The sequence below is a fragment of the Rana temporaria genome, chromosome 2 (genome assembly GCF_905171775.1).
Source record: "Rana temporaria chromosome 2, aRanTem1.1, whole genome shotgun sequence".
Classification (NCBI taxonomy): Eukaryota; Metazoa; Chordata; class Amphibia; order Anura; family Ranidae; genus Rana; species Rana temporaria.
In genome coordinates, this window is record NC_053490.1 from 504,855,543 (window position 1) to 504,877,351 (window position 21,809).

A 21,809-nucleotide genomic window follows, 5' to 3' on the forward strand; every position below is an offset into this window, starting at 1 on the left:
TTTATTTCTTATACTTTTTATTCGGCACCATAGGTTCCTTGTTGGTTCCGAATTGTCATCCACTGTACGCAGGTCCAGAAAAATATGGACCAGTCACCGTCTACAGGCGGCCAGCCCTCACGCACAAGGTATGTGCTGGAAAGGGATCAGGGCTAAGGGTTGCTAGTCACAATCCATGGGTGTTGACTCACTTTTCCCTAAATGTTTTTTTTTCTAGCCCTTCTAATCCAGAGCCGAATGTCGCAGACCTTGCCAGACCGCAACACTCATCTTCCAAGTCGAGATCCAAACATAGATCTCCTTCTACTTCTTCCCACCGGAGGAGAAGCTCACATTCCTCCTCAAGACACCGCTCCCACCGCCATGATAGTCGCTCTGATCGCAGAGCCTGCTGGGGATGTGACACTCGTGTCCCGGAGGGCAAGTCATTATGCGACCGATGCTACGCCCATGCGGTCAGGGAAAAAGAGACTGAAGGTCATTGTATCGAGTCTCTGGTGGAACGTGTGGTTCAACGAACTCTAAGAGAGAACATGCCCCACACGCAGATTCAGACCAACACTGACGGGTCTGTTTCTCCAAACTTGGAGATCCTAGAGGATCCAGGTCCTTCCCGGCCTCAAGCCTCCACTCCGGCTTTTCCTGAGGGTGACCTAGAGAGTGATGAAGAAGGCTTAGAATTTGACTTCGCGCAGGTGACGCCACTCGTCAAAGCGATTAAGGAGGCTCTCTTATGGGAGGAACAACCTGCTTCTCCAGCCAAGCAGAAAAAATATTTTAAGCGCCTGGGAAAAGAACGCCCTACGTTCCCGTTTTTGTCTGAACTGAAGGGTATCTTTGAAGAGGAATGGAGCAAGGTGGACAAGAAATCTTCCATGGCTAACAAAGCCTCAAGGCTCTATCCCTTCAAACAGGAGGAGGTCAAACATTTGGAGAATGTTCCTCTAGTAGATGCGGCAGTAACGAGACTGGCTAAACATGTCACTTTACCTATTGCTGACTCCGTCTCTTTCAAAGATGGCCTGGACAGAAGAATGGACCAGGACCTCAGAAGAATTTATGGCCTTGCGGGCACAGCGTGCAAACCGGCTCTAGCTTTAGCGGCATTATCAAAGGCCATGGAAGCCTGGACGGAAAATGTTGATTCCTTCCTCAAAGGCGTCTCTGAAGAACTAGCTAAGAACTCAGCTACGGCAGAGCTAAAACTGGCGGTCGCATTCCTGGGTGAAGCCTCCGTTGACTTAATCCGCCTGTTAGCTAGGATTATGCTTTCTTCTGTGACCGCGAAACGGGCCCTCTGGCTACGCCCCTGGGTTGCTGACCCATCATCGAAGCAGAACTGGTGCAAGATTCCCTTCGAAGGGTCAACCCTGTTTGGTAACAAGCTGGATGATGCCATCTCCAAAGCCACGGGGGGCAAGTCAGGTTTCCTTCCTCAGGACAAGCGCCAGACAGGAAGAAAAACACCCCAATTTCGGCGATACAGCCCGGATCGCGCTAGGGAAGCTCGCGCTTACAGACCTGGCGGAAACTACAGAAGGAATTGGAGCAGAGGTAGAGGCTCCTACCGCAAACCTACCCCAACTACTCAAGCGTCAACTGGACGCGACAAAGGGAAATCTTTTTGAGACAACGCCCGCCCAAGCGGATCGTGTTGGAGCTCGTCTACTCCTTTATCGGCACGTCTGGGCGGCCTCAATCAAGGACTTTTGGGTCATCAAGACCGTGAGCTCAGGACACACATGGTCCTTTTCCAGTCCTCCCTGTCCAAAGTTCATCTCCACCCTTCTTCCAGGGTCACTGGAACAGAGACAGGTTCTTCTAGATTACATTCACCTCCTGAAAATTCAAGGGGCAGTGGTACACGTCCCAAAAGACGAACAGTTTCTTGGGGTGTACTCCCCTCTCTTCTTAGTACAGAAGAAGAACGGTACCTGGCGTCCAGTCATAGACTTAACATACCTGAACAAATTTATAACACACAAAAAGTTCAAGATGGAAACTTTATCAACCATCCAACAAGCAATACAACCGGGCGACTGGATGATTTCTGTGGACCTAAAGGATGCCTATTTCCACGTCCCAGTAGCAGCAGAGCTGCACAAGTTCCTCAGGTTCTATGTCAACCAGGAACATCTTCAGTTCATATGTCTACCCTTTGGCCTAACAACATCCCCACGGGTCTTCACCAAAGTTCTTTTGGCACTGGTAGCCCTCATCAGGCTGAAGAAGATTCGTTTGTACCATTATCTGGACGATCTCCTGGTCTTGTCCCAAGACAAAACCCTTCTCCTGGCACAGAGAGATCAGGTCATCTCGACATTGTCCGAATTCGGGTGGCTCCTGAACCTGGCAAAAAGCCACCTAGAGCCAACTCAGTGTCTAACCTATCTGGGAGCTCAATTCGACACGGTAAGGAAGACCATCTCCCTACCAGTAGAGAAGATTCCAGTAATTCAGGGGAGGATTTCCCGGGCCTTGAGTACTCGCCACCTAAGAGCTCATCAATGCTTGAAGATCATTGGGACAATGGTATCCACAACACCAATGGTGAAATGGGCGCTTTGGAGGCTACGTCCCTTCCAATCCGGCTTTCTCAGGCAGTGGAAATCAGGGAGCATGAGTCAGCGGATCCACATTTCAACGTCAATGAGAGGCAGCCTCTTCTGGTGGCTTCAACCGAAGAATCTGCTGAATTGTCACTCCATCGCTCCAGTTTCGTGGATCACAGTGACGACAGATGCCAGTGGCTCCGGTTGGGGGGCCTTATGCGGCACAAGCATGGCGCAAGGCAGGTGGGACGCTCGCCTCCACAATCCAGGCTCGAACACCCTGGAGCTTCGAGCGGCCTGGTGTGCCCTACAGTCCTTTTCACAACTGCTGAAGGGAAAGTCAGTAATTCTAAGGATGGACAACACCACAGCAGTATCATATGTCAAGAGACAAGGCGGGACTCGGAGCTCATCCCTTCTCCAGGAAGTAGAGCCCATTATGAAATGGGCCCAAGTGAACCTGGTCAACCTGACGGCTGTTTTCATTCCAGGCATTCAGAACTCCCAGGCGGATTTCCTGTCACGAACTCAGGTGGACGTCAACGAATGGTCTCTCCACGATCAGTCCTTCCGTTGGATCTTGTCCCTGGGAGTCAATCCCCAAGTGGATCTCTTTGCTTCTCCGAACAATGCCAAATTGGAAAAATTCTACACAAGGAGTTACTACAGCCAGGCAATCGGGACGGATGCCCTAACGGATCGGTGGTGGTTTCAGAGGGCGTACGCCTTTCCCCCGATCCCAATAATTCTGAAATTCCTGAAGAGACTCCTTGCGGAGGAAGCAGAAATTACAATGGTGGCTCCATTCTGGCCGAACAGGCCATGGTTCCCTCTTCTAGTCCATCTGAGTCTTCAGGACCCAATTCTAATACCATGCAGACCAGACCTTCTCTCCCAGGGGACACTCCTCCATCCCTGTCCAGCTCAAATGAAACTAACGGTCTGGTTCTTGAAAGGGAAAGGCTAGAATCCCTTGGCTGCGCCTCTCGGGTGATCTCTACCCTTATGAGCTCAAGGAAAGGAAGCACAAATAAAGTGTACGGTAGAATATGGTCTAAGTTTGTGGAATTTTCTTTAACCGCGGGCAGTTCCTTCAAGAACCCAGAAATCCAAAACATCCTAAGCTTTCTTCAATCAGGGCTAGACCTACCCCTGTCTGTAAGCTCACTAAGAGTTCAAATCTCAGCACTTTCAGCCTTCTCTGGAATTCCTTGGGCAACCCATCCACTAATCAAACAATTTTTCCGTGGAGCCTCAAGATTGAGACCTCTGAGGAAGCCAAGATTCCCCAAATGGGATCTCCCGTTAGTACTTGACTTTTTGAATGGACTTAGTATGTCGGGGCCCTCCCCGTCCTCGTTGAGGAACTTTTCAGCCAAAGTAGCCTTTTTGGTAGCCATCACCTCGGCCAAGAGAGTGTCCGAGATCGGTTTTCTGGGTCACAAGGAGCCATTTCTCACCTTTTTTCCAGACAGAGTGGTTCTGATACCTATGCTGGGCTCCAAACCGAAGGTCTCGTCGGTTTTCCATGAGAATCAGGAAGTAGTTCTCCCTACCTTTAAAAACCCAGATTCTGATGAGACTCACCCTCTGGATATGGGCAAGATACTCACTGAATATCTTCAAGTTACATCTACATTCAGACGTTCTGATCACCTGTTCATCCTGCATTCAGGCAAGAACAAAGGGAAAAAGGCATCTTCAAGAACAATCGCATCCTGGATCGTCCAGACGATACAACAGGCTTATTGTGCAAAGGGCTTGGCTCCTCCGCAGGCGGTAACAGCTCACTCCACGAGAGGGATGGCAGCTTCCTGGGCAGCAGCCCGTCATGTGGCGCCAGATGTTATTTGTAGAGCGGCCTCTTGGTCTTCTATAAACACCTTTATGTCCCATTACTGTGTTGAACCTGCAGCACTGTCTTCTGTAAATTTTGGTTTATCAGTCTTGTCGGCTGACGGGACAAATTAAATATATTTCTGTTCAGCATACCCACCCGTGTGTTTGGCTAGTTATTTCCCACACGTAGGCTGCCATGGAGTCAGTCAGGAAAAAGGAAAATTTATTATCATACTTACCGTAATTTTCCTTTCCTGATGGACTCCATGGCAGACGGAGTTCCCACCCTGAAATTATGGAGTCGGGATAGTTACAGAACACTGAGTCTATTGGTGAGTTAACTTTTATGGGTATGGGGTCCTATCACATTGGAGAGGAGGCGGGATTAACCCACACGTAGGCTGCCATGGAGTCCATCAGGAAAGGAAAATTACGGTAAGTATGATAATAAATTTTCCTTTTTGTCAGCTTATGTCAGAGCTTATATGGCAGGGTTCCATGGAACCCTAGGGTTCCTCCAGAGGTTCCTAGGGGTTCCTTGAGCAATAGGAAAATTCTGCCTCTTAGATAAGTTCCCACTGACATAATTGATCCCCATCTGTAAGGGAGTAATTCTTCCCAATGACCTCAAGTCTGAGGAGCACTCTTCCTACTGACCATCACACTAATGTATCACAAGTTGTATATATAGGAGAGGTTCCCTGAGACCAAAAAGATATTTAATGGGTTCCTCTGTGTTGAAAAGATTGAGAAAGGTTGTTATACCGGGCTGAGACTCTCCCTGTCCCCATATGAAATGTGAAATATTTTTGCAGCATAAGATGGACAAGAGTTTAACATTTTTGTTTTCCCTCGCTCCCCTCCTACCATAGCACTTGGGTAGAGATCCAATTTAGAAACATGTAATATTTGGATGAGTTGGGTGTAAGATGACTCTTTCAGAACCTTTGTTCTGTGTTTTCATTCTGAAGGACTTGTGAATGATATATCAGCCTCTGGAGTAAAGTGTTTTGGTCCCACTGCAAAAGCAGCTCTGCTACAGGCCAACAAGAATAACGCCAAGTGCTTCATGCAACAATATGGAATCCCAACCGCAAGATGGAAGTCTTTCACCAACCCTCATGAAGCTTGTCATTTCATCACCTAGTAAGTCCAGACAAAATTAAAACTGTCACTTTACATAATGTGCTGGTGTATTGTATCCAGCATGCTGATTTATCTACTATAATTTAATCCTACATCCCACCAATTCAGAACTGTGGAGACCATGAAAACAAAGAGGATGATTCACCTCACTGGTTGCATTCTCCATACTTCTTTTTAAGAGTAATGCCGCGCTCGGAATTTCCGACAACAAATGTTCGATAGGAGCTTTTGGTCGGAAATTCTGACAACAAAAATTTGAGAGCTGGTTCTCAAATTTTCCAACAACAAAATCCGTTCTCGTTAATTCCGAGCGTGTGTAGACAATTCCGACGCACAAAATTCCACGCATGCTCTGAATCAAGAACGAGACGGAAGAGCTCGGTCTGGTAAAACTAGTGTTCGTAATGGAGATAGCACATTCATCACGCTCTAACAGACTGAAAAGCACGAAGCGAAAAAACACGAATCGTCTCTCACCAAACTTCTACTAACACGAGATTAGCAGAAGGAGCCCAAAGGGTGGTGTACTTGGTATGGAACTTCATTTTTATTGTGCCGTCGTACGTGACCGCATTCTTGACGTTCGCAATTTCTGACAACATTTGTGCGACTGTGTGTATGCAAGACAAGTTTGAGCCAACATCCCTTGGAAATGTATCCACGGTTCTGTTGTCGGAATGTCCGATCGTGTGTACACGGCATAAGAGTTTTAAAGTGGTTGTATACCCGCAATGATTTTTTTTTTTTCCACCTGAAAGGCAAAAGCCATAATGAGCTAGTATGCACCGCATATTAGCTCATTATGAAATACTTACCTCGGAACAAGGTGAAGAGAACTTACCTGGTCCACGCCGAGCGAGATGTCATCTTGCTTCGGCGTGTCTTCCGGTTATCGCCGCTCCAGCGCTGTGATTGGCTGGAGCGGCGATGTCATCATTCCCGCGCATGCGCGCGGGAGACTTTAATCCAGCAAGGTCCGGCGGCTGCCGGCCCTTTAGCCGAGGATCCCCGCTGCGCATGCGCCGCTACAATCAGCGGCGCATTACGAGCGGAATATCTCCTAAACCGTACAGGTTTAGGAGATATTCTTTATACCCTTATTATAGGCTTACCTGTAGGTAAAAGTTAAAAAAACGCCTATACAACCACTTTAAGAGTAAAAAATCCCTCTTGAAACCCAAACTTTTTTGTTTTTAGTCTTAACAGAGTAGGAAATAATCTTGTTGGGACCCAACCATAAGCAGAAGTATCCCTACTTTAAATTTAGTACTGCTAGGCTGTAGTCAACCTTGGCCTGAATTGATAATTCTGCTGTCAGTTTTTCCCTAAGCTCTGGTTCTTGTTTGGCCCCATACACACGAGAGGATTTATCCGCGAATACGGTCCAGCGGATTTCGAGGATTTGTGCGGATTTCCATGCGATGGAGTGTACTCACCATCGCATTGAAATCCGCGCCGAAATCCTCTGGCGATGACGTGTCGCGCCGTCGCCGCGATTATGACGCGGCGACGTGCGCGACGCTGTCATATAAGGAATTCCACGCATGCGTCGAATCATTACGACGCATGCGGGGGATCCCTTCGGACGGATGGATCCGGTGAGTCTATACAGACCAGCGGATCCATCCGTTGGGATGGATTCCAGCGGATAGATTTGTTTAGCATGTCAGCAAATATTTATCTGCTGGAATCCATCCCAGGGGATAAATATCCGCGGAAACAGATCCGCTGGAGTGTACACACCATAGGATCTATCCGCTGAAAACCAATCGCTGGGATTTTTCAGCGGATGGATTCTATCGTGTGTATGGGGCCTTTGTGTCTGACTGCCTGTTTGGGGATTGCCCCTGGCAACAGTGTAAGAGAATCCAAAAACCAGAGTTTTGAATATATATATTTCCCCCTAGCCAACCATGAGGAGGTTTATTGCCAGTGGTACATCCTGGAATAGGGTTCTCAAAGCTCTCTTGCCTCCCAGGCTCTGCCTTGTGAGTGTATATGCTCACCTCCCAGGCTTTCTGTTTGGGGAGGACCTGTGATTGAAAAATGTAGCCCCATAGCTGGGGCCTGAAGCTTGCATTGCCCTGCCAGAGGTGTTGCCCCAGAAGAGTGAAGCTGTGCTCTAAACAGGAGAACCAGGGTGAACTTCTGATGCAGACGGGTAGTCCAAAGAAGCTGCATACAAGCATACAATAGGAAGCCTGGTGGCTTCTCCAGTGAGTACAGCATGACAACAAGTCAGGGTAAATCTCTCTTAAAGCGGGAGTTCACCCAAAAAATGATTTTTTTAACATTAGATTGGGCCTAATTACGGGAAGCAGAATCGGGTGTTTTGTTTAAAATCGATGCAGTACTTACCGTTTTAGAGATAGATCTTTTCCGCCGCTTCCGGGTATGGTCTTCGGGACTGGGCGTTCCTATTTGATTGACAGCCTTCCGACGGTCGCATACAGCGCGTCACGAGTTGCCGAACGTCGGTGCGGCTCTATACGGCGCCTGCGCACCGATGTTTGGCTACTTTCGGAAACTGGTGACGCGCTGTATGCGACGGTCGGAAGGCTGTCAATCAAATAGGAACACCCAGTCCCGCAGCCCGTACCCGGAAGCGGCGGAAATGATCTCTCTCTAAAACGGTAAGTACTGCATTGATTTTAAACAAAACACCCGATTCTGTTTCCCGTAATTAGCCTCAATCTAATGTTAAAAATTGATTTTTTGGGTGAACCTCCACTTTAAGTGAGATAAAATCTCTCATTTGGGGATTTCTCTTCACCTCTTTTTCTAATGACAACGAAAAAAAACAAATTGATTTTTTTGCCTTGGTGATGATAATCATCAGGGAAAATAGAGAATATCAATTTCCCAGTGGTTACACAGACTTAAACAAAAAATAAACCTGACAAAGGCTTCAACCCTTCCATACTATACAAAATAAAAAAAAGTTTTGGCTTTAGATACATTTTAGCTGCCCTGTGACAGATTGGAAAAATCGAGAACAATGATGTAGAGAACTTGCCATCAGAGCTATAAGAAGCAGATCTATCAGCTTCTTGACATCTACTATATAATATATATATATATATATATATATATATACACTATTTTACTCCCAATAGCCACAGTCCAGTGTGAAGGACAGTAAACAGGGCCTTTGGTTAGAAAGTTTGGAGACCCCTGCTTTATAGCAGGTTACACATTTTGAGGGCAGGCAAAACTGTGGAAGGCCACTGATTTGTTGTCTTGGGTTTCTGATCTTGCTCCATGGTTCTTTATCCTCTAACAAAAAGGTCAGTAGTACATTATGTTGGCCAGAGATTGCTCAGGTGACTTTGCACTCTCACTTACTGTATGGGTACATCTTTGACTTAGATGATATGTACCATACATTAGTAAATTAATACTTATAGTTTGTTCTTATAATTAAGCACAGATTTTCCAGCGCTGGTGGTAAAGACCTGTGTTTTCACATCAGGCGAATGCTTGTATGTCACCCGGGATAAAGACGAAGCATGTAGAGCTGTCCAGCACCTCACAAAAGTAAGATTCATTTTCAGCAAAGAAAACAAATGCAGCCATCACATCTAAGAATTGGTAAGCTGCAATATGCTTTTAGTTTTATTACAGCTTTAATCAATATATCATAATCATAGGAATTGTCTATGATACTTAGCACTATCTAATGGCCAAATGGGGAATTATATGTTTTAAATCACTGAAAAACATTCAAATGGCACTGGAAAAAGCCTAAAAACATATGGATTTGTTTATGCACCATTTGCACTAAACAGATGTACTGTACATTCACTTTCGCTAGGTGAATTGGTATGCAAATATTTTATAAATACTCCACTAGGCGTCCTCACATTTTATTATGTTAAAACATTTATTGATCTGTTGCATAAGAGGGACTTAGGCCCCATACACACGAGAGGATTTATCCGCGAATACGGTCCAGCGGACCGTTTCCGCGGATAAATCCTCTCGAGGATTTCAGCGGATTTCTCTGCGATGGAGTGTACTCACCATCGCATTGAAATCCGCTCCGAAATCCTCTGGCGATGGCGTGTCGCGCCGTCGCCGCGATTATGATGCGGCGACGTGCGCGACGCTGTCATATAAGGAATTCCACGCATACGTCGAATCATTACGACGCATGCGGGGGATCCCTTCGGACGGATGGATCCGGTGAGTCTATACAGACCAGCGGATCCATCCGTTGGGATGGATTCCAGCAGATAGATTTGTTTAGCATGTCAGCGAATATTTGATCTGCTGGAATCCATCCCAGGGGAGAAATATCCGCGGAAACAGATCCGCTGGAGTGTACACACCATAGGATCTATCCGCTGAAACCCATTCGCTGGGATTTTTCAGCGGATGGATCCTATCGTGTGTATGGGGCCTTAGAGGAAAGCCATACAGTATACAGTATCTTGCCTCTAGCTATTTATTCGATTCCAGCTGACCTTTTTTCAGCTCATAAAATAGGAAATTAATCTGACTGGATAACAGCGCAGAATAGACAGTGCTCTTTCAGACCAATTGAATGTGTCATTTAATTATGATTTTATGTTATTTTCCCAGGATTGGATACCTGGAGATTCTGCAGTGCCGTTAATTGTTGAAGAGTTTTTGCAAGGTGAAGAATTCTATGTAAGTCTCTAGAGAATATTTCTTCTACTTGTCTAAAGTTTCTCTATAGGTTTAGGTGTGTGTGCCATCAGGAACAGTTCATCCATGAGCTGTCACTTCAGGATTTGGATGTAACACAGTTATTTGCACTCACTGAATTCTTCATTCTCCACTATAAACAGGGCTCAAGTCCTGCGGGAACGCGTGGGAACGGAGTTCCTGCACTTTTTTCACAGCAGGAACGCAGTTCCCTTTGCAGGACGAGAGCAGCCGAGCCGCCCGAGCCAATCCTTCACTAAGCGGCGATGCCCAGCTCGAGTCACTGTCAGGGGCAGGCGAACCTTAGTAATCCTTTATGTTACTGGCCGCTTCCTGTATATGGATTCATCGGGTAGTGTGCAGGTATTCTGTCACTTTCTCGATGCCGCAATGTCTCCTGCGAGCTTTTGTCATTGTTCCCAGGAGACATTGCGGAGGTCTGCCGCGAGTTATCGCGGGATTTAGAAAGAACTTGCTTTGCTAAACATGCGGTTTAGTAATTATGCATATGAGCGTATCATTTTTTTTTTTTTGGTGAGGGAGTGCATCTTGGGTGGGAGTTCCCACACTTTTTTTCGCAGGACTTGACCCCTGACTATAAATATTTGTAAAGCTGGCCATACATGGATCAAAATGTGGCTAGGTCAGTAGGTAATGGCCAAATTTTGATCCATGTATGGCCATTCTTGTTCACGAGAAGTTGATCTATTCATTGACTTCTCATAAACCGTCTTTTTTGGAAATATTTGCTTTGATCAGCGCATGCAGCCAATTTACCTCCTGCTACATTTTTTGGTTGGAGACCAACATGCCAATCGACAGAAGAGCTCATGAAGATGCAGGGAAAGCTCTATTTAGATTTTGCTATACCTTTTCCTGGTTCAGACCTTCATTGTGACAAGCTGAAAAGGAGTTACCGCACACTCAAACTACATGTGAAATTTGTGTACCTGGCAGTTAGATACATAAGAACACTATAACCGCTTGCCGACTGCCTCACGCACTTATACGTCAGCAGAATGGCACGGGCAGGTAAAGCAATGTATATATATATATATACGTTGCTTTGAATTTGCCGCCTAGCAGGTGCGTGCCCGCTTTGGTCTCCATGACCGTGCCCGTGGGACCCACAGGCTTGATGTCTACCGATGTCCTGCGATCGGGTCATGGAACGGCAGAACGGGGATGCCTAGTGACACAACACTGATCGTCTGCTCCCTCTCATCGGGAGCAGCGATCAGTGATGTGTCACAGTAAGCCATGCCCCTAACAGTTAGAATGACTCCCTAGGACACATTTAACCCCTTCCCCGCCCCCTACTGGTTAAACCCTTCCCCACCAGTCACATTTCTACAGTAATCAGTGCATTTTTATAGCACTGATCGCTGTATAAATGTGAATGGTCCCAAAATAGAGTCAAAAGTGTCCGATGTGTCCGCCATAATGGCGCAGTCACAATAAAAATCGCAGATCGCCGCCATTACTAGTAAAAATGTATAATAATAAAAATGCCATAAAACAACCCCCTATTTTGTAGACGCTATAACTTTTGCGCAAACCAATCAATATACACTTATTGAGATTTTTTTTTTTTTTTTTTACCAAAAATATGTAGAAGAATATGTATCGGCCTAAACTGAGAAAAATGTAGCTTTCTAAAAAAAAAAAAAAAATATGGGGATATTTATTATAGCAAAAAAGTACAAAATATTCTTTTTTTTTTTTCAAAATTGCCGCTCTATTTTTGTTTATAGCGCAAAAAATAAAAACCGCAGAGGTGATCAAATACCACTAAAAGAAAGCTCTATTTGTGGGAAAAAAAGGACGTCAATTTTGTTTGGGAGGCACGTCACACGACTGTGCAATTGTCAGTTACAGCAACGCAATGACGAATTTCAAAAAGTGGCCCGGTCATTTGACAGCCAAATCCTCCGGGGCTGAAGTGGTTTATGTATTTTCAAAGAGTTGTACTTGGATAATCATAATGGGTAGAGGCAGATATATCGTATGTGCACATCCTGTAACTGTACAAGGCCCTCCTGGTATTTTGGGGTCCATTTACAAAAAAAATAGGTTCTGATGACTGCTGGGACCTCCTTTCTGTCCAATCCAATTTGTGATGTCCAATTCCCCTATTTGATTAGAGGGCCAAAAAAATGTTCTTGCACAGAAGCAAGAATGTTCAATACTGATAATGGAGTTAAAGCGGAGTTCCAGCCACAATTTCACTTTATAAATATAAATACCCCTGTAATACACAAGCTTAATGTATTCTAGTAAAGTTGGCCTGTAAACTAAGGTCCGTTTTGTTAGGTTGTTACAGCATTTAGACACTTTATAAAATAGAAATTGACTGGGGCCATCTTAAGTGTGGGCATCATGAAGCCAGACTGTATGACTTCCTGGATTTCAGCCTTGCAGATCTCGAACATGCTCAGTGCTGCACAAGCAGTGTCAGATCAGGTTTCAGCACCTGTGCTGTCCTAGTCACATGATTCTTTGAGACTGGGGAGTGCACAGACTCCTGGAAAGTTACACCCACTACATTCCCAGGAGTCTGTGCGGTGTAGGTTAGGAAGCATTAAGCACCTAGGTGCAGGAAGTGGGAAGATTAACTATTCTGCCTAGCAACAACACTTTGAAGGCATCTAAAAAAAAAAAAAAATTTTTAAAGGACTAATGACATTTTTTTAAAACTACTGATGTAATGTTATATTTATGGGTGGAACTCCACTTTAAATTACAATATATTATATTTTTATTGCCACTTCAGTAATACATAGTCCCTACTGAAATGTTATGTATTGTGTAATAGTAACTATTTTATTAATGAGGACATGTTGATGTTCCTATAGTGCTTAGGAATCACTGATGGGACTACACTCGCTCCTCTACCACCCGTGTACATTCAGAAACCTTCTGGAGATTCACATAAAGTTCAGCTACTTTCATCTTCAGAAAATCCCACGGTGAGTTTGACAGCTTTACCCTCTGTCATAATAATATAAAATACGGATTAACATTTCCGCCTATACAAGTGTGAGGCTAATCAGGAGAAAAACAATCTGAGCTGTATTTTACTGGCCTGCTCTAGGCACACCTCAATGACGAATCCCTTTGTACAGCTACCTGCCTTGTGTCATTTGATTAGTAAAAACGACATTCTGAACATGCTATTGAAGTTGTATGCTATATAAATAGAGACACTTTTCAACCCTACCGGCTAGCTATACAGATACTGCTCGTTTAACGACTTACCTGTTTAACAACCACTCGGACTTATGACCAGCTTTCCCCACCTGAACGACGTGCTATACATCATTGTATTGTACAGTACAGAATTTTAGTTTGTGTTCTGTACTTATGCAATTTAAAAACAACATTATTGAGCTGGTGTTGTGTTTTTTTTCACAATACAGTACAGTAGTTAAGAATGTCTAAAATAGTGGCTTCTAGTTTAACGACCAATTCGTTTAAGGACCTGGTCGTTGGAATGGAACCTGGTTGTTAAGTGACGAGTACTTGTATTGAGTCTTCTGACTTCTCTTAGCTTATCCTAAAAACACCTCCCTACTATTCTGTAGTCAAATTTACTGTACTCACAGATAGAGAGAAGAGAGAAATACATTGTGACAAATGATTATCATTTGACAATCTGAGCTACTTCTAACCTTACTGCTCTAGGTGCTGGCCCATGAGTTCCAAAGGGTAAAAACAGTACTGGGACTGACATAAAAATATCTAAAAGCTAAACTCCAGACAAAACTTTTTTTTACAGTTTTAGATAAACATAGTGGGCCAGATTCGCGTATTTTCGCGTAAATCTGCGGCGGCGTAACGTATCACATATACGCTACACCCGCCGCAAGTTTTACGGGCAAGTGCTTGATTCACAAATCACTTGCCTGTAAAGTTGCCCGGCGCAAACCCGCCTAATTCAAATGGGGGCGTGGATCATTTCAATTAGGCGCGTTCCCACGCCGAACGTACTGCTCATGCTCCGTCCCTAAAATTTTCCGACGTGCATTGCGCTAAATGACGTCGCAAGGACGTCATTGGTTTCGACGTTAACGTAAATGGCGTCCATCGCCATTCACGGACGACTTACGCAAACGACGTTAAATTTCAAATTTCGACGCGGGAACGACGGCCATACTTAACATTGGCTAGACCACCTAGGGGGCAGCTTTATCTTTATGCCGCATATCTCTTACGCAAACGGCGTAAATTTACTGCGACGGGCAAGCGTACATTCGTGAATCGGCGTAACGACTCATTTGCATATTCTACGCCGACCGCAATGGAATCGCCACCTAGCGGCCGGCCTAGAATTGCAGCCTAAGATCCGACGGTGTAAGTCACTTACACCTGTCGGATCTTAGGGAGATCTATGTGTAACCTGATTCTATGAATCAGGCGCATAGATACGACCGGCCGGATTCAGAGATACGTCGTCGTATCTTCTTTATGAATCTGGCCCAATGTTGCCAAACAGCAAATTACAATGGGACTAATGCACCACAACCGTGAGCCAGTCGTTTGGCTCAAGGTAGTGGAACAGCACTATTGAATTAAGCAGGGCTTTTTTTCAGGGGGAACTTGGTAGAACTCAGTTCCACCACCTCTGGCTCAGACCCTTTGGTGCCTGCTCACCACAATCACTTGTAAACACAGAAGTCTGATTTCTGTGTTTACAACTGACAGCTCTGCACTCTGTGTGTAACCCCCCTGAACTCTGCACTCTGTATGAAATGCAATCCTGGTATTTAATGTCATTTAAGACCCTCCTACTGTTTGTGAAATTTGACTGACCACATTTAATATTTGATGTGATTTGGAGGTGTGTGTGGTGGAGGGGTTTTGGGGGGGTTGTGGTTGAGTTCCAGCAGCTTATGTTTGAGAAAAAAAAGCCCTGCTTGAATGCCACCTATCAACTCAACTGCTCTTTCCAGCTGTGTTATGGACTTTAGGTGGGTGGTCAGGGGGAGGGAAAACTGCAGTTCAACCTTAGAAAGTTTTCTCTTCACTTCCTGTCCATGTGAAAAACTGTTATAGCAGGACTGGGATACGAAAACACAAGCAATAATAACCACATCACAAGGGTTCCAATTTGTAGCCAGGTGCTTGCCTAAAGACAGAGAATGGTTTAGCACACTGTTTTGCAGTGCTATCTATGCTGCCAATGGACTTGAGTTGAATGGGTTAACAGTACCATGCCTCTATACATTGGGTGAAGCTGACAAGCAAAAGGAGCTCAGGAGACTTGATAGTTAGCGATAATGGACTGTTGGACTACAGTTCCCAATGCAAGCTGTCTGTGTATAAAGAGAGAGAGCTGTATTTTCACAGGATGAATAGTGAGGGATTTCCCTTTTGCTGGGAGGAGATATAGGTGTGCACATCGCTGCTCCTACGTGCTTGTCAACCTGTTACAAGCTGGCAGCTATGTGCTGAGGACCAGAGTTACTCCAGGCAGATCCAGAAGTGAGCTGACATCTAAACGGAGGAACCCCTGTTGCTCTTCTGCTGGGACTGGTTAGAGGACACTGCTGTCATTAACCTGTTGCTGCTAGCAGAGACTTAGGGCCAGATTCACATAGAAGAGCGGCGGCGTAGCGTATCGTAGATACGTTACACTGCCGCAATTTTTCATTGCAAGTGCCTGATTCACCAAGCACTTGCGATGAAAACCTACGCCGGCGACCTCCGGCGCAAGGCGGCCAATTTAAAAGGGCGTGTCCCATTTAAATTAGGCGCGCTCCCGCGCCGGACCTACCGCGCATGCTCCGTTTCCGAACTCCCGTCGTGCATTGCGCGCCGTGACGTCATTTTTTCGAACAGCGACGCGCGTAGAGTAATTCCGTATTCCCGGACGGCTTACGCGAACGACGTTAAATTTTGAATTTCGACGCGGGAACGACGGACATACTTTAGACAGCAATACGCTTGCTGAGTAAAGTTAGGGCACCAAAAACGACGACTAACTTTGCGACGGGAAACTATACTAGCGGCGACGTAGCGAACGCGAAAAACTGTCGTGGATCCGCCGTAACTCCTAATTTGCATACCCGACGCTGGTTTACGACGCAAACTCCCCCCAGCGGCGGCTGTGGTACTGCATCCTAAGATCCGACAGTGTAAAACAATTACATCTGTCGGATCTTAGGGCTATCTATGCGTAACTGATTCTATGAATCAGTCGCATAGATAGAAACAGAGATACGACGGTGTATCAGCAGATACGCCGTCGTATCTCCACTGTGAATCTGACCCTAAGCACATAGCATTATTTACTGCATGCAGACTTTACTGGGACTGTACCCATGTACACCACAGTAAAGATTGGGCCCCAAATGCTAGCTGACTGAAGAACTAGGGCTAAAGACTGCTCACTCAGATAACTACCTAACAAGTGCTTTGACTATTGTCCAAATTAAATGGTACCTCTTTAGGGAGTTTTAAATTTCATCTCTACCTTTCAAATAGATTGCACTCTAAAGGAGATACAGCCTACTGTTTTGACTATCATTGCTGTTATACACACGATCGGTCAAACCGATGAGAACGGTCTGATGGACCGTTTTCATCAGACCAAACCGATCGTGTGTAGGCCCCATCGGTTATTTATCCATAGGTTAAAAAAAAGCAATCTTGTTTTAAATTTAACCGATGGATACCTAACCGCCTAACCGATAGAAAAAAAAACAATCGTTTGTAGGCACGTCCATCGGTTAAAAATCCACGCATGCTCAGAATCAAGTCGACGCATGCTTGGAAGCATTGAACTTAGGGCCAGATTCACAGCCGAGATACGACGGAGTATCTCAGATACTCCGTCATATCTCTCAGAGTATCTATGCGACTGATTCATAGAATCAGTTACGCATAGATAGCCCTTAGATCCGACAGGTGTAATTGTTTTACACTGTCGGATCTTAGGATGCAATACCGCGGCCGCCGCTGGGGGGAGTTCGTGTCGTAAACCAGCGTTGGGTATGCAAATTAGTAGTTACGGCGATCCAGCATTCGCTACGTCGCTGCTAGTCTAGTTTCACGTCGCAAAGTTAGTCGTCGTTTTAGGTGCCCTAACTTTACACAGCACACGTATGTGCTGTATAAAGTATGGCCGTCGTTCCCGCGTCGAAATGTAAACATTTTTCCTTCTTGCGTAAGACGTCCGGGAATACGGAAGTACGCTACGCACGTCGCCGTTCGAAAAAATGACGTCACTTCGCGCAAATCACGGCGGGAAATTCAAAAGGGAGCATGCGCAGTAGGTTCGGCGCGGGAGCGCGCCTAATTTAAATGGCACACGCCCCTTTGAATTGTGCGGGCTTCCGCCGGCGTAAGTTTTCATTGCAAGTGCTTTGTGAATCAGGCACTTGCGATGAAAACTTGCGGCGGTGTACTATACGTTACGCCGCTGCGATTTTACGTCAATCTGGGCCTTAATTTTTTTCAGTCGCCGCCTTCTGACACGATCGTTTTTTTAACCGATGGTGTGTAGGCACGACTGACCATCAGTTAGCTTCATCGGTTAACCGATGAAAACGGTCCATCAGACCGTTTTCATTGGATGGACCGATCGTGTATACAGGGTATTACTGTTTTCTAATGTCATTACATATTGCTGATTTAGTGGATTGCCAAGTTTTCTCTAATTTAGCTGCATAGAACTCCATTTTATGCTGCTATAGCCTAGTGAACATATTGTCTAGTGAGCTGTGAGTGACCTAATACTTAACTTACTCATTTATGTGCATAGTGCTATTTACAGCAACCCGTGAGAATATATTGGGTTCATTTACCAATAACCACTTGAATGTTTGCTTTTTGATACGGAACCTTAGTTCTGTGCAGAGTATCTGTATTTGTGCCCCTGGTAGCAGTGCAATATCCATTTGCTTAACATGGTGTGTCAGTGGTGCTGAAGTTGTTCTTAGAGTCAAAGCAGAAGAACAGAGAAGCCAATCACGTGTATGTACACTGGAGAGATTTCCTATCATGTCCTGTTCCGGCAGTCATGAGGGAAAGTCTCTCCAATGGTGTCACAGACCACATTAAAAAAATGACTGTTGTCCTATCCCTTTCACCCTCTGTCCAAAACTAATAAAAAAAAACTTTTGCCTGGAGTTGAGTCTACTTGCTTTCATCAGAGCGTTTCATAGTATGAAATAATTGATCATCTGAATGCAAAACTGTACACTGCTACCAGAACCATAGGCCTTGATATTTTCTTAGTCTAGTCAGGTTTTGCACCAGAAGTTTGCCTACATAAGTTTAGTTGTGCACCAAGCTTGCTATAAGCTTGTGTACCCTATTTACTCGAGTATAAGCCGACCCGAATATAAGCCAAGGCACCTAATTTTACCACAAAAAAATGGGAAAACGTATTGACTCGAGTATAAGCCTAGGGTGTCCATCTGCATGCCTCACTGTGCCTCACTTTTCCTCAATGTGTCCATGTGCATGCCTCACTGTGCCCATGCCTCACTGTGCCCATGCCTCACTGTGTCCATGATTAGACTGACGTTTAACATGGGAGTCTATGGAAGGGGTGCCCGGCTTTGAAAAATCGGTGCTCCCAGCCGTAAGTCCCCAGACAACAAACTTTGCACACTTGTAGAGGAGAAATGGTACTACATGTGTGCCAAGTTCTGGGTCCAGGTAACCTACGACCGGCCGGTACCGGGTCCCCAAAGTCACCGGAGAAATTACAGTTTAACATGGGAGTCTATGGAAGGGGTGTCCGGATTTGAAAAATATGTGCTACCCGGCTGTAGGTCCCCCGGACAACAAACTTTGCACACTTGTAGAGGAAGAGTGGGGCTACATGTGTGCCAAGTGCTGGTACCGGATCCCCAAAGTCTGGGAGATCAGGTGCAAAAAGGTGACTCGAGTATAAGCCGAGGGGGGCATTTTCAGCACAAAAAAATGTGCTTAAAAACTTGCCTTATACTCGAGTATATACGGTAGTTTACATTTATTCCTGTCTTCGTTTTTTTTTTTTGTATTTTCTCGAATGTTGATTGCTGCCTGAGAGATGTCAGAAGATGTTTTCAAAAACATTCACTGCAAAATTTTCAAGAAAGCAATCGATGGGCTGAGACAGGAGGGCTGGAGTTATAAAGGTAAGCTCATATCATCATAAAGCTTGTCCAAGAAGCACAGCACTGACATAACCAGAAATATGGAGGTGATGGAAGCATTTACTCACAACTAAATTTAAAGTGTGAGTTCACCGTAAAACATTTTTTTAACCTTAGATTGATGCTCATTTAGTCTAGGGGAATCGGCTAGTTTTTTTAAAATCGAACCTGTACTTACCGTTGTAGAGAGCGATCTTCTCCGCCGCTTCCGGGTATGGTCTTCGGGACTGTGCGTTCCTGTTTTGATTGACAGTCTTCCGACGGTCGCATCCATCACGTCACGAGTAGCGGAAAGAAGCCGAACGTCGGTGCGGCTCTATACGGCGCCTGCGCACCGACGTTCGGCTACTTTCGAAAAATCGTGACGCGATGGATGCGATCGTCGGAAGCCTTTCGGAAGACTGTCAATCAAAATAGGAACGCCCAGTCCCGCAGCCCATACCCGGAAGCGGCGGAGAAGATCGCTCTCTAAAAAGGTAAGTACTGGTTCGATTTTAAAAAAACTAGCCGATTCCCCTAGACTAAATGAGCATCAATCTAAGGTTAAAAATAGCAATTTCCGGGTAAACCTCCACTTTAAGTGAACCTGACGAAAACTGATTATATAATAATAGCAGTGCTTCAGCAATACCTTGGGCCTGCTAGCACATTTCACCGAAAAATGACAAGGGGTGGGAGTTAATCTTACCTTTATTAGAAGTTGAATCTCCATGTACATCCTGGGCCTAAGATCGATGGGAACTCCACAGGGATCCACTTAAAGACCAACACAGATTCTTAAAAGCACCAACATTTGGAACACTTCAGTACTGCTTTTACCTTAAATGATCATGTCAGGTTAGGTGTACTTTAAAAAACAGTGCTGAGACAAAGAGATGTCTCCAAAGAGATAGCAGTTATAAGGATCAGCCACGGAGTATCAAAAATTAGAAAGACTTTATTGAAAAATCAACAATGGGATTAGTCCACTATAGGTTGGATAGCACCATTGTAGTGGAGACGTCCCCCCAGTACACCCAGAGAAAAACACATAAAAAAAATTACAAAACTGTCACAATATGGCGCCAATCTCAGGGCCCCACACACATGCATAGCCTGATATGGAAGGACTGGAGCTGATCGAATGACTAGTCCAGTGTACACTCTACACCTGGCATGTCCATTGACAGGGCTTGTGCTGTACTTGTGTAGATTAGTTAGGTGGGTAGGTATATAGATCACTCAGGATGGTAAGGCACACAAAGGTAGGGAATACGGGGAATACATATGTCAGTATGTAACCAATTGACTGAACTCTAGATTTACTAGTGTCCGTACAACATAAGAAGAGATCGTCTCTCAGTTTACGTAGGATAGTTTAATCCAAACTTATATGAAGGTAGCTGTCAGTATGGTATACATACTACGCCTTAGTGAACTTCGCAATCCAATGTTGAACGGGTATGACATATCACTGGGAGTTTATCAAGAAGGGGGGGGGGGTACCCAAGGGCTCTCACCGCTCCATAATATTGACAGAGATGAAGATGGTATGTAAATAGTCTTCCTTCATGGGCGCTGCGGTCAGTGTGTAGGTGAATCCTAGATTGGGATATTTTAATAGACTATTATGGAAATGAGGGCAATATTTTTTTTTTTTTTACCCACGGTATTTGAAAGTTAAATTTAATGACAATATTACTTATGTGACCAGGTCTCTTTGGTGCCAAAATTAAGATCACTGCACGTGGTCCAATGGTGCTTGGATTTAGATGTACCTTTCAAGAGCTGGATGACCAGGTATTGTTTGGGGAATTTTCTGTACAGTGTGCCATCTATGAAGACCTGTCATTTCTACTCCTATTTTCTAATTATTCATTCACAGGTCATCTCTCCTTTGTTGAATTCTGATCTGTATGAGGTGATTCAGACAGCCACTGAAGGAAGTCTTTCCTCCAATTTACCTGTGTGGGGTCAGGGCACAAATACGTCTTATCCTTTCTTAAAGCAAAGAAATATACAGGGTAAGCAGGTTTCAAGAGTCACTTTTTCTACTAATACACATTCATAACATTGTTTGCTCTCTTCCTGATTTTTTTTTTTTTGCCATATTTGTTACACTTAAATGATTCAGATCATCAAAAAAATTTTTATATTGAACGAAGATAACCCCAGTACATACAAAATGCAGTTTTTAAATGATGATTTAATATATTAAGGGAAAAAAGCTGTCCAAACCTGCCTTGCCCAATGTGAAAAAGTAATTGCCCCTAAATATACCGTATTTATCGGCGTATACCGCGCACTTTTTTGCCCTGAAAATCAGGGCAAAATCGTGGGTGCGCGATATACGCCGATACCTGCTTTCCCGCGCCGAGTTTGAATACTGCGCCGACATATACCGAGCGCAGTACACTCGGGTATAGTCGAGCAGTCTCGGCTCCCCTCGCGCTGACGTCCTGGACGTACAGGA

At 44.9% G+C, this 21,809-nt stretch overlaps 1 protein-coding gene across 1 annotated transcript; it reads left to right on the forward strand.

Moving 5' to 3' along the window:
• The first annotated feature begins 5,317 nt into the window (after window positions 1-5,317).
• LOC120928368 (trifunctional purine biosynthetic protein adenosine-3-like) lies at window positions 5,318-17,874 on the forward strand. Its single transcript, XM_040339466.1, has 5 exons — window positions 5,318-5,537; window positions 8,963-9,074; window positions 10,122-10,190; window positions 13,064-13,177; window positions 17,848-17,874. The coding sequence occupies exons 1-5, from the start codon at window positions 5,461-5,463 to the stop codon at window positions 17,872-17,874; spliced, it is 399 nt and encodes a 132-aa protein (XP_040195400.1). The 5' UTR covers window positions 5,318-5,460.
• Window positions 17,875-21,809: the final 3,935 nt, after the last annotated feature.

Coding starts and splice junctions, on each gene's coding strand:
- LOC120928368 (XM_040339466.1), top strand. CDS start 5,461: ATGCAACAATATGGAATCCCAACCGCAAGATGGAAGTCTTTCACCAAC. Junction 5,538..8,962: donor GCTTGTCATTTCATCACCTA/GTAAGTCCAGAC, acceptor CTTATAATTAAG/CACAGATTTTCCAGCGCTGG. Junction 13,178..17,847: donor CATCTTCAGAAAATCCCACG/GTGAGTTTGACA, acceptor TTGCTGATTTAG/TGGATTGCCAAGTTTTCTCT.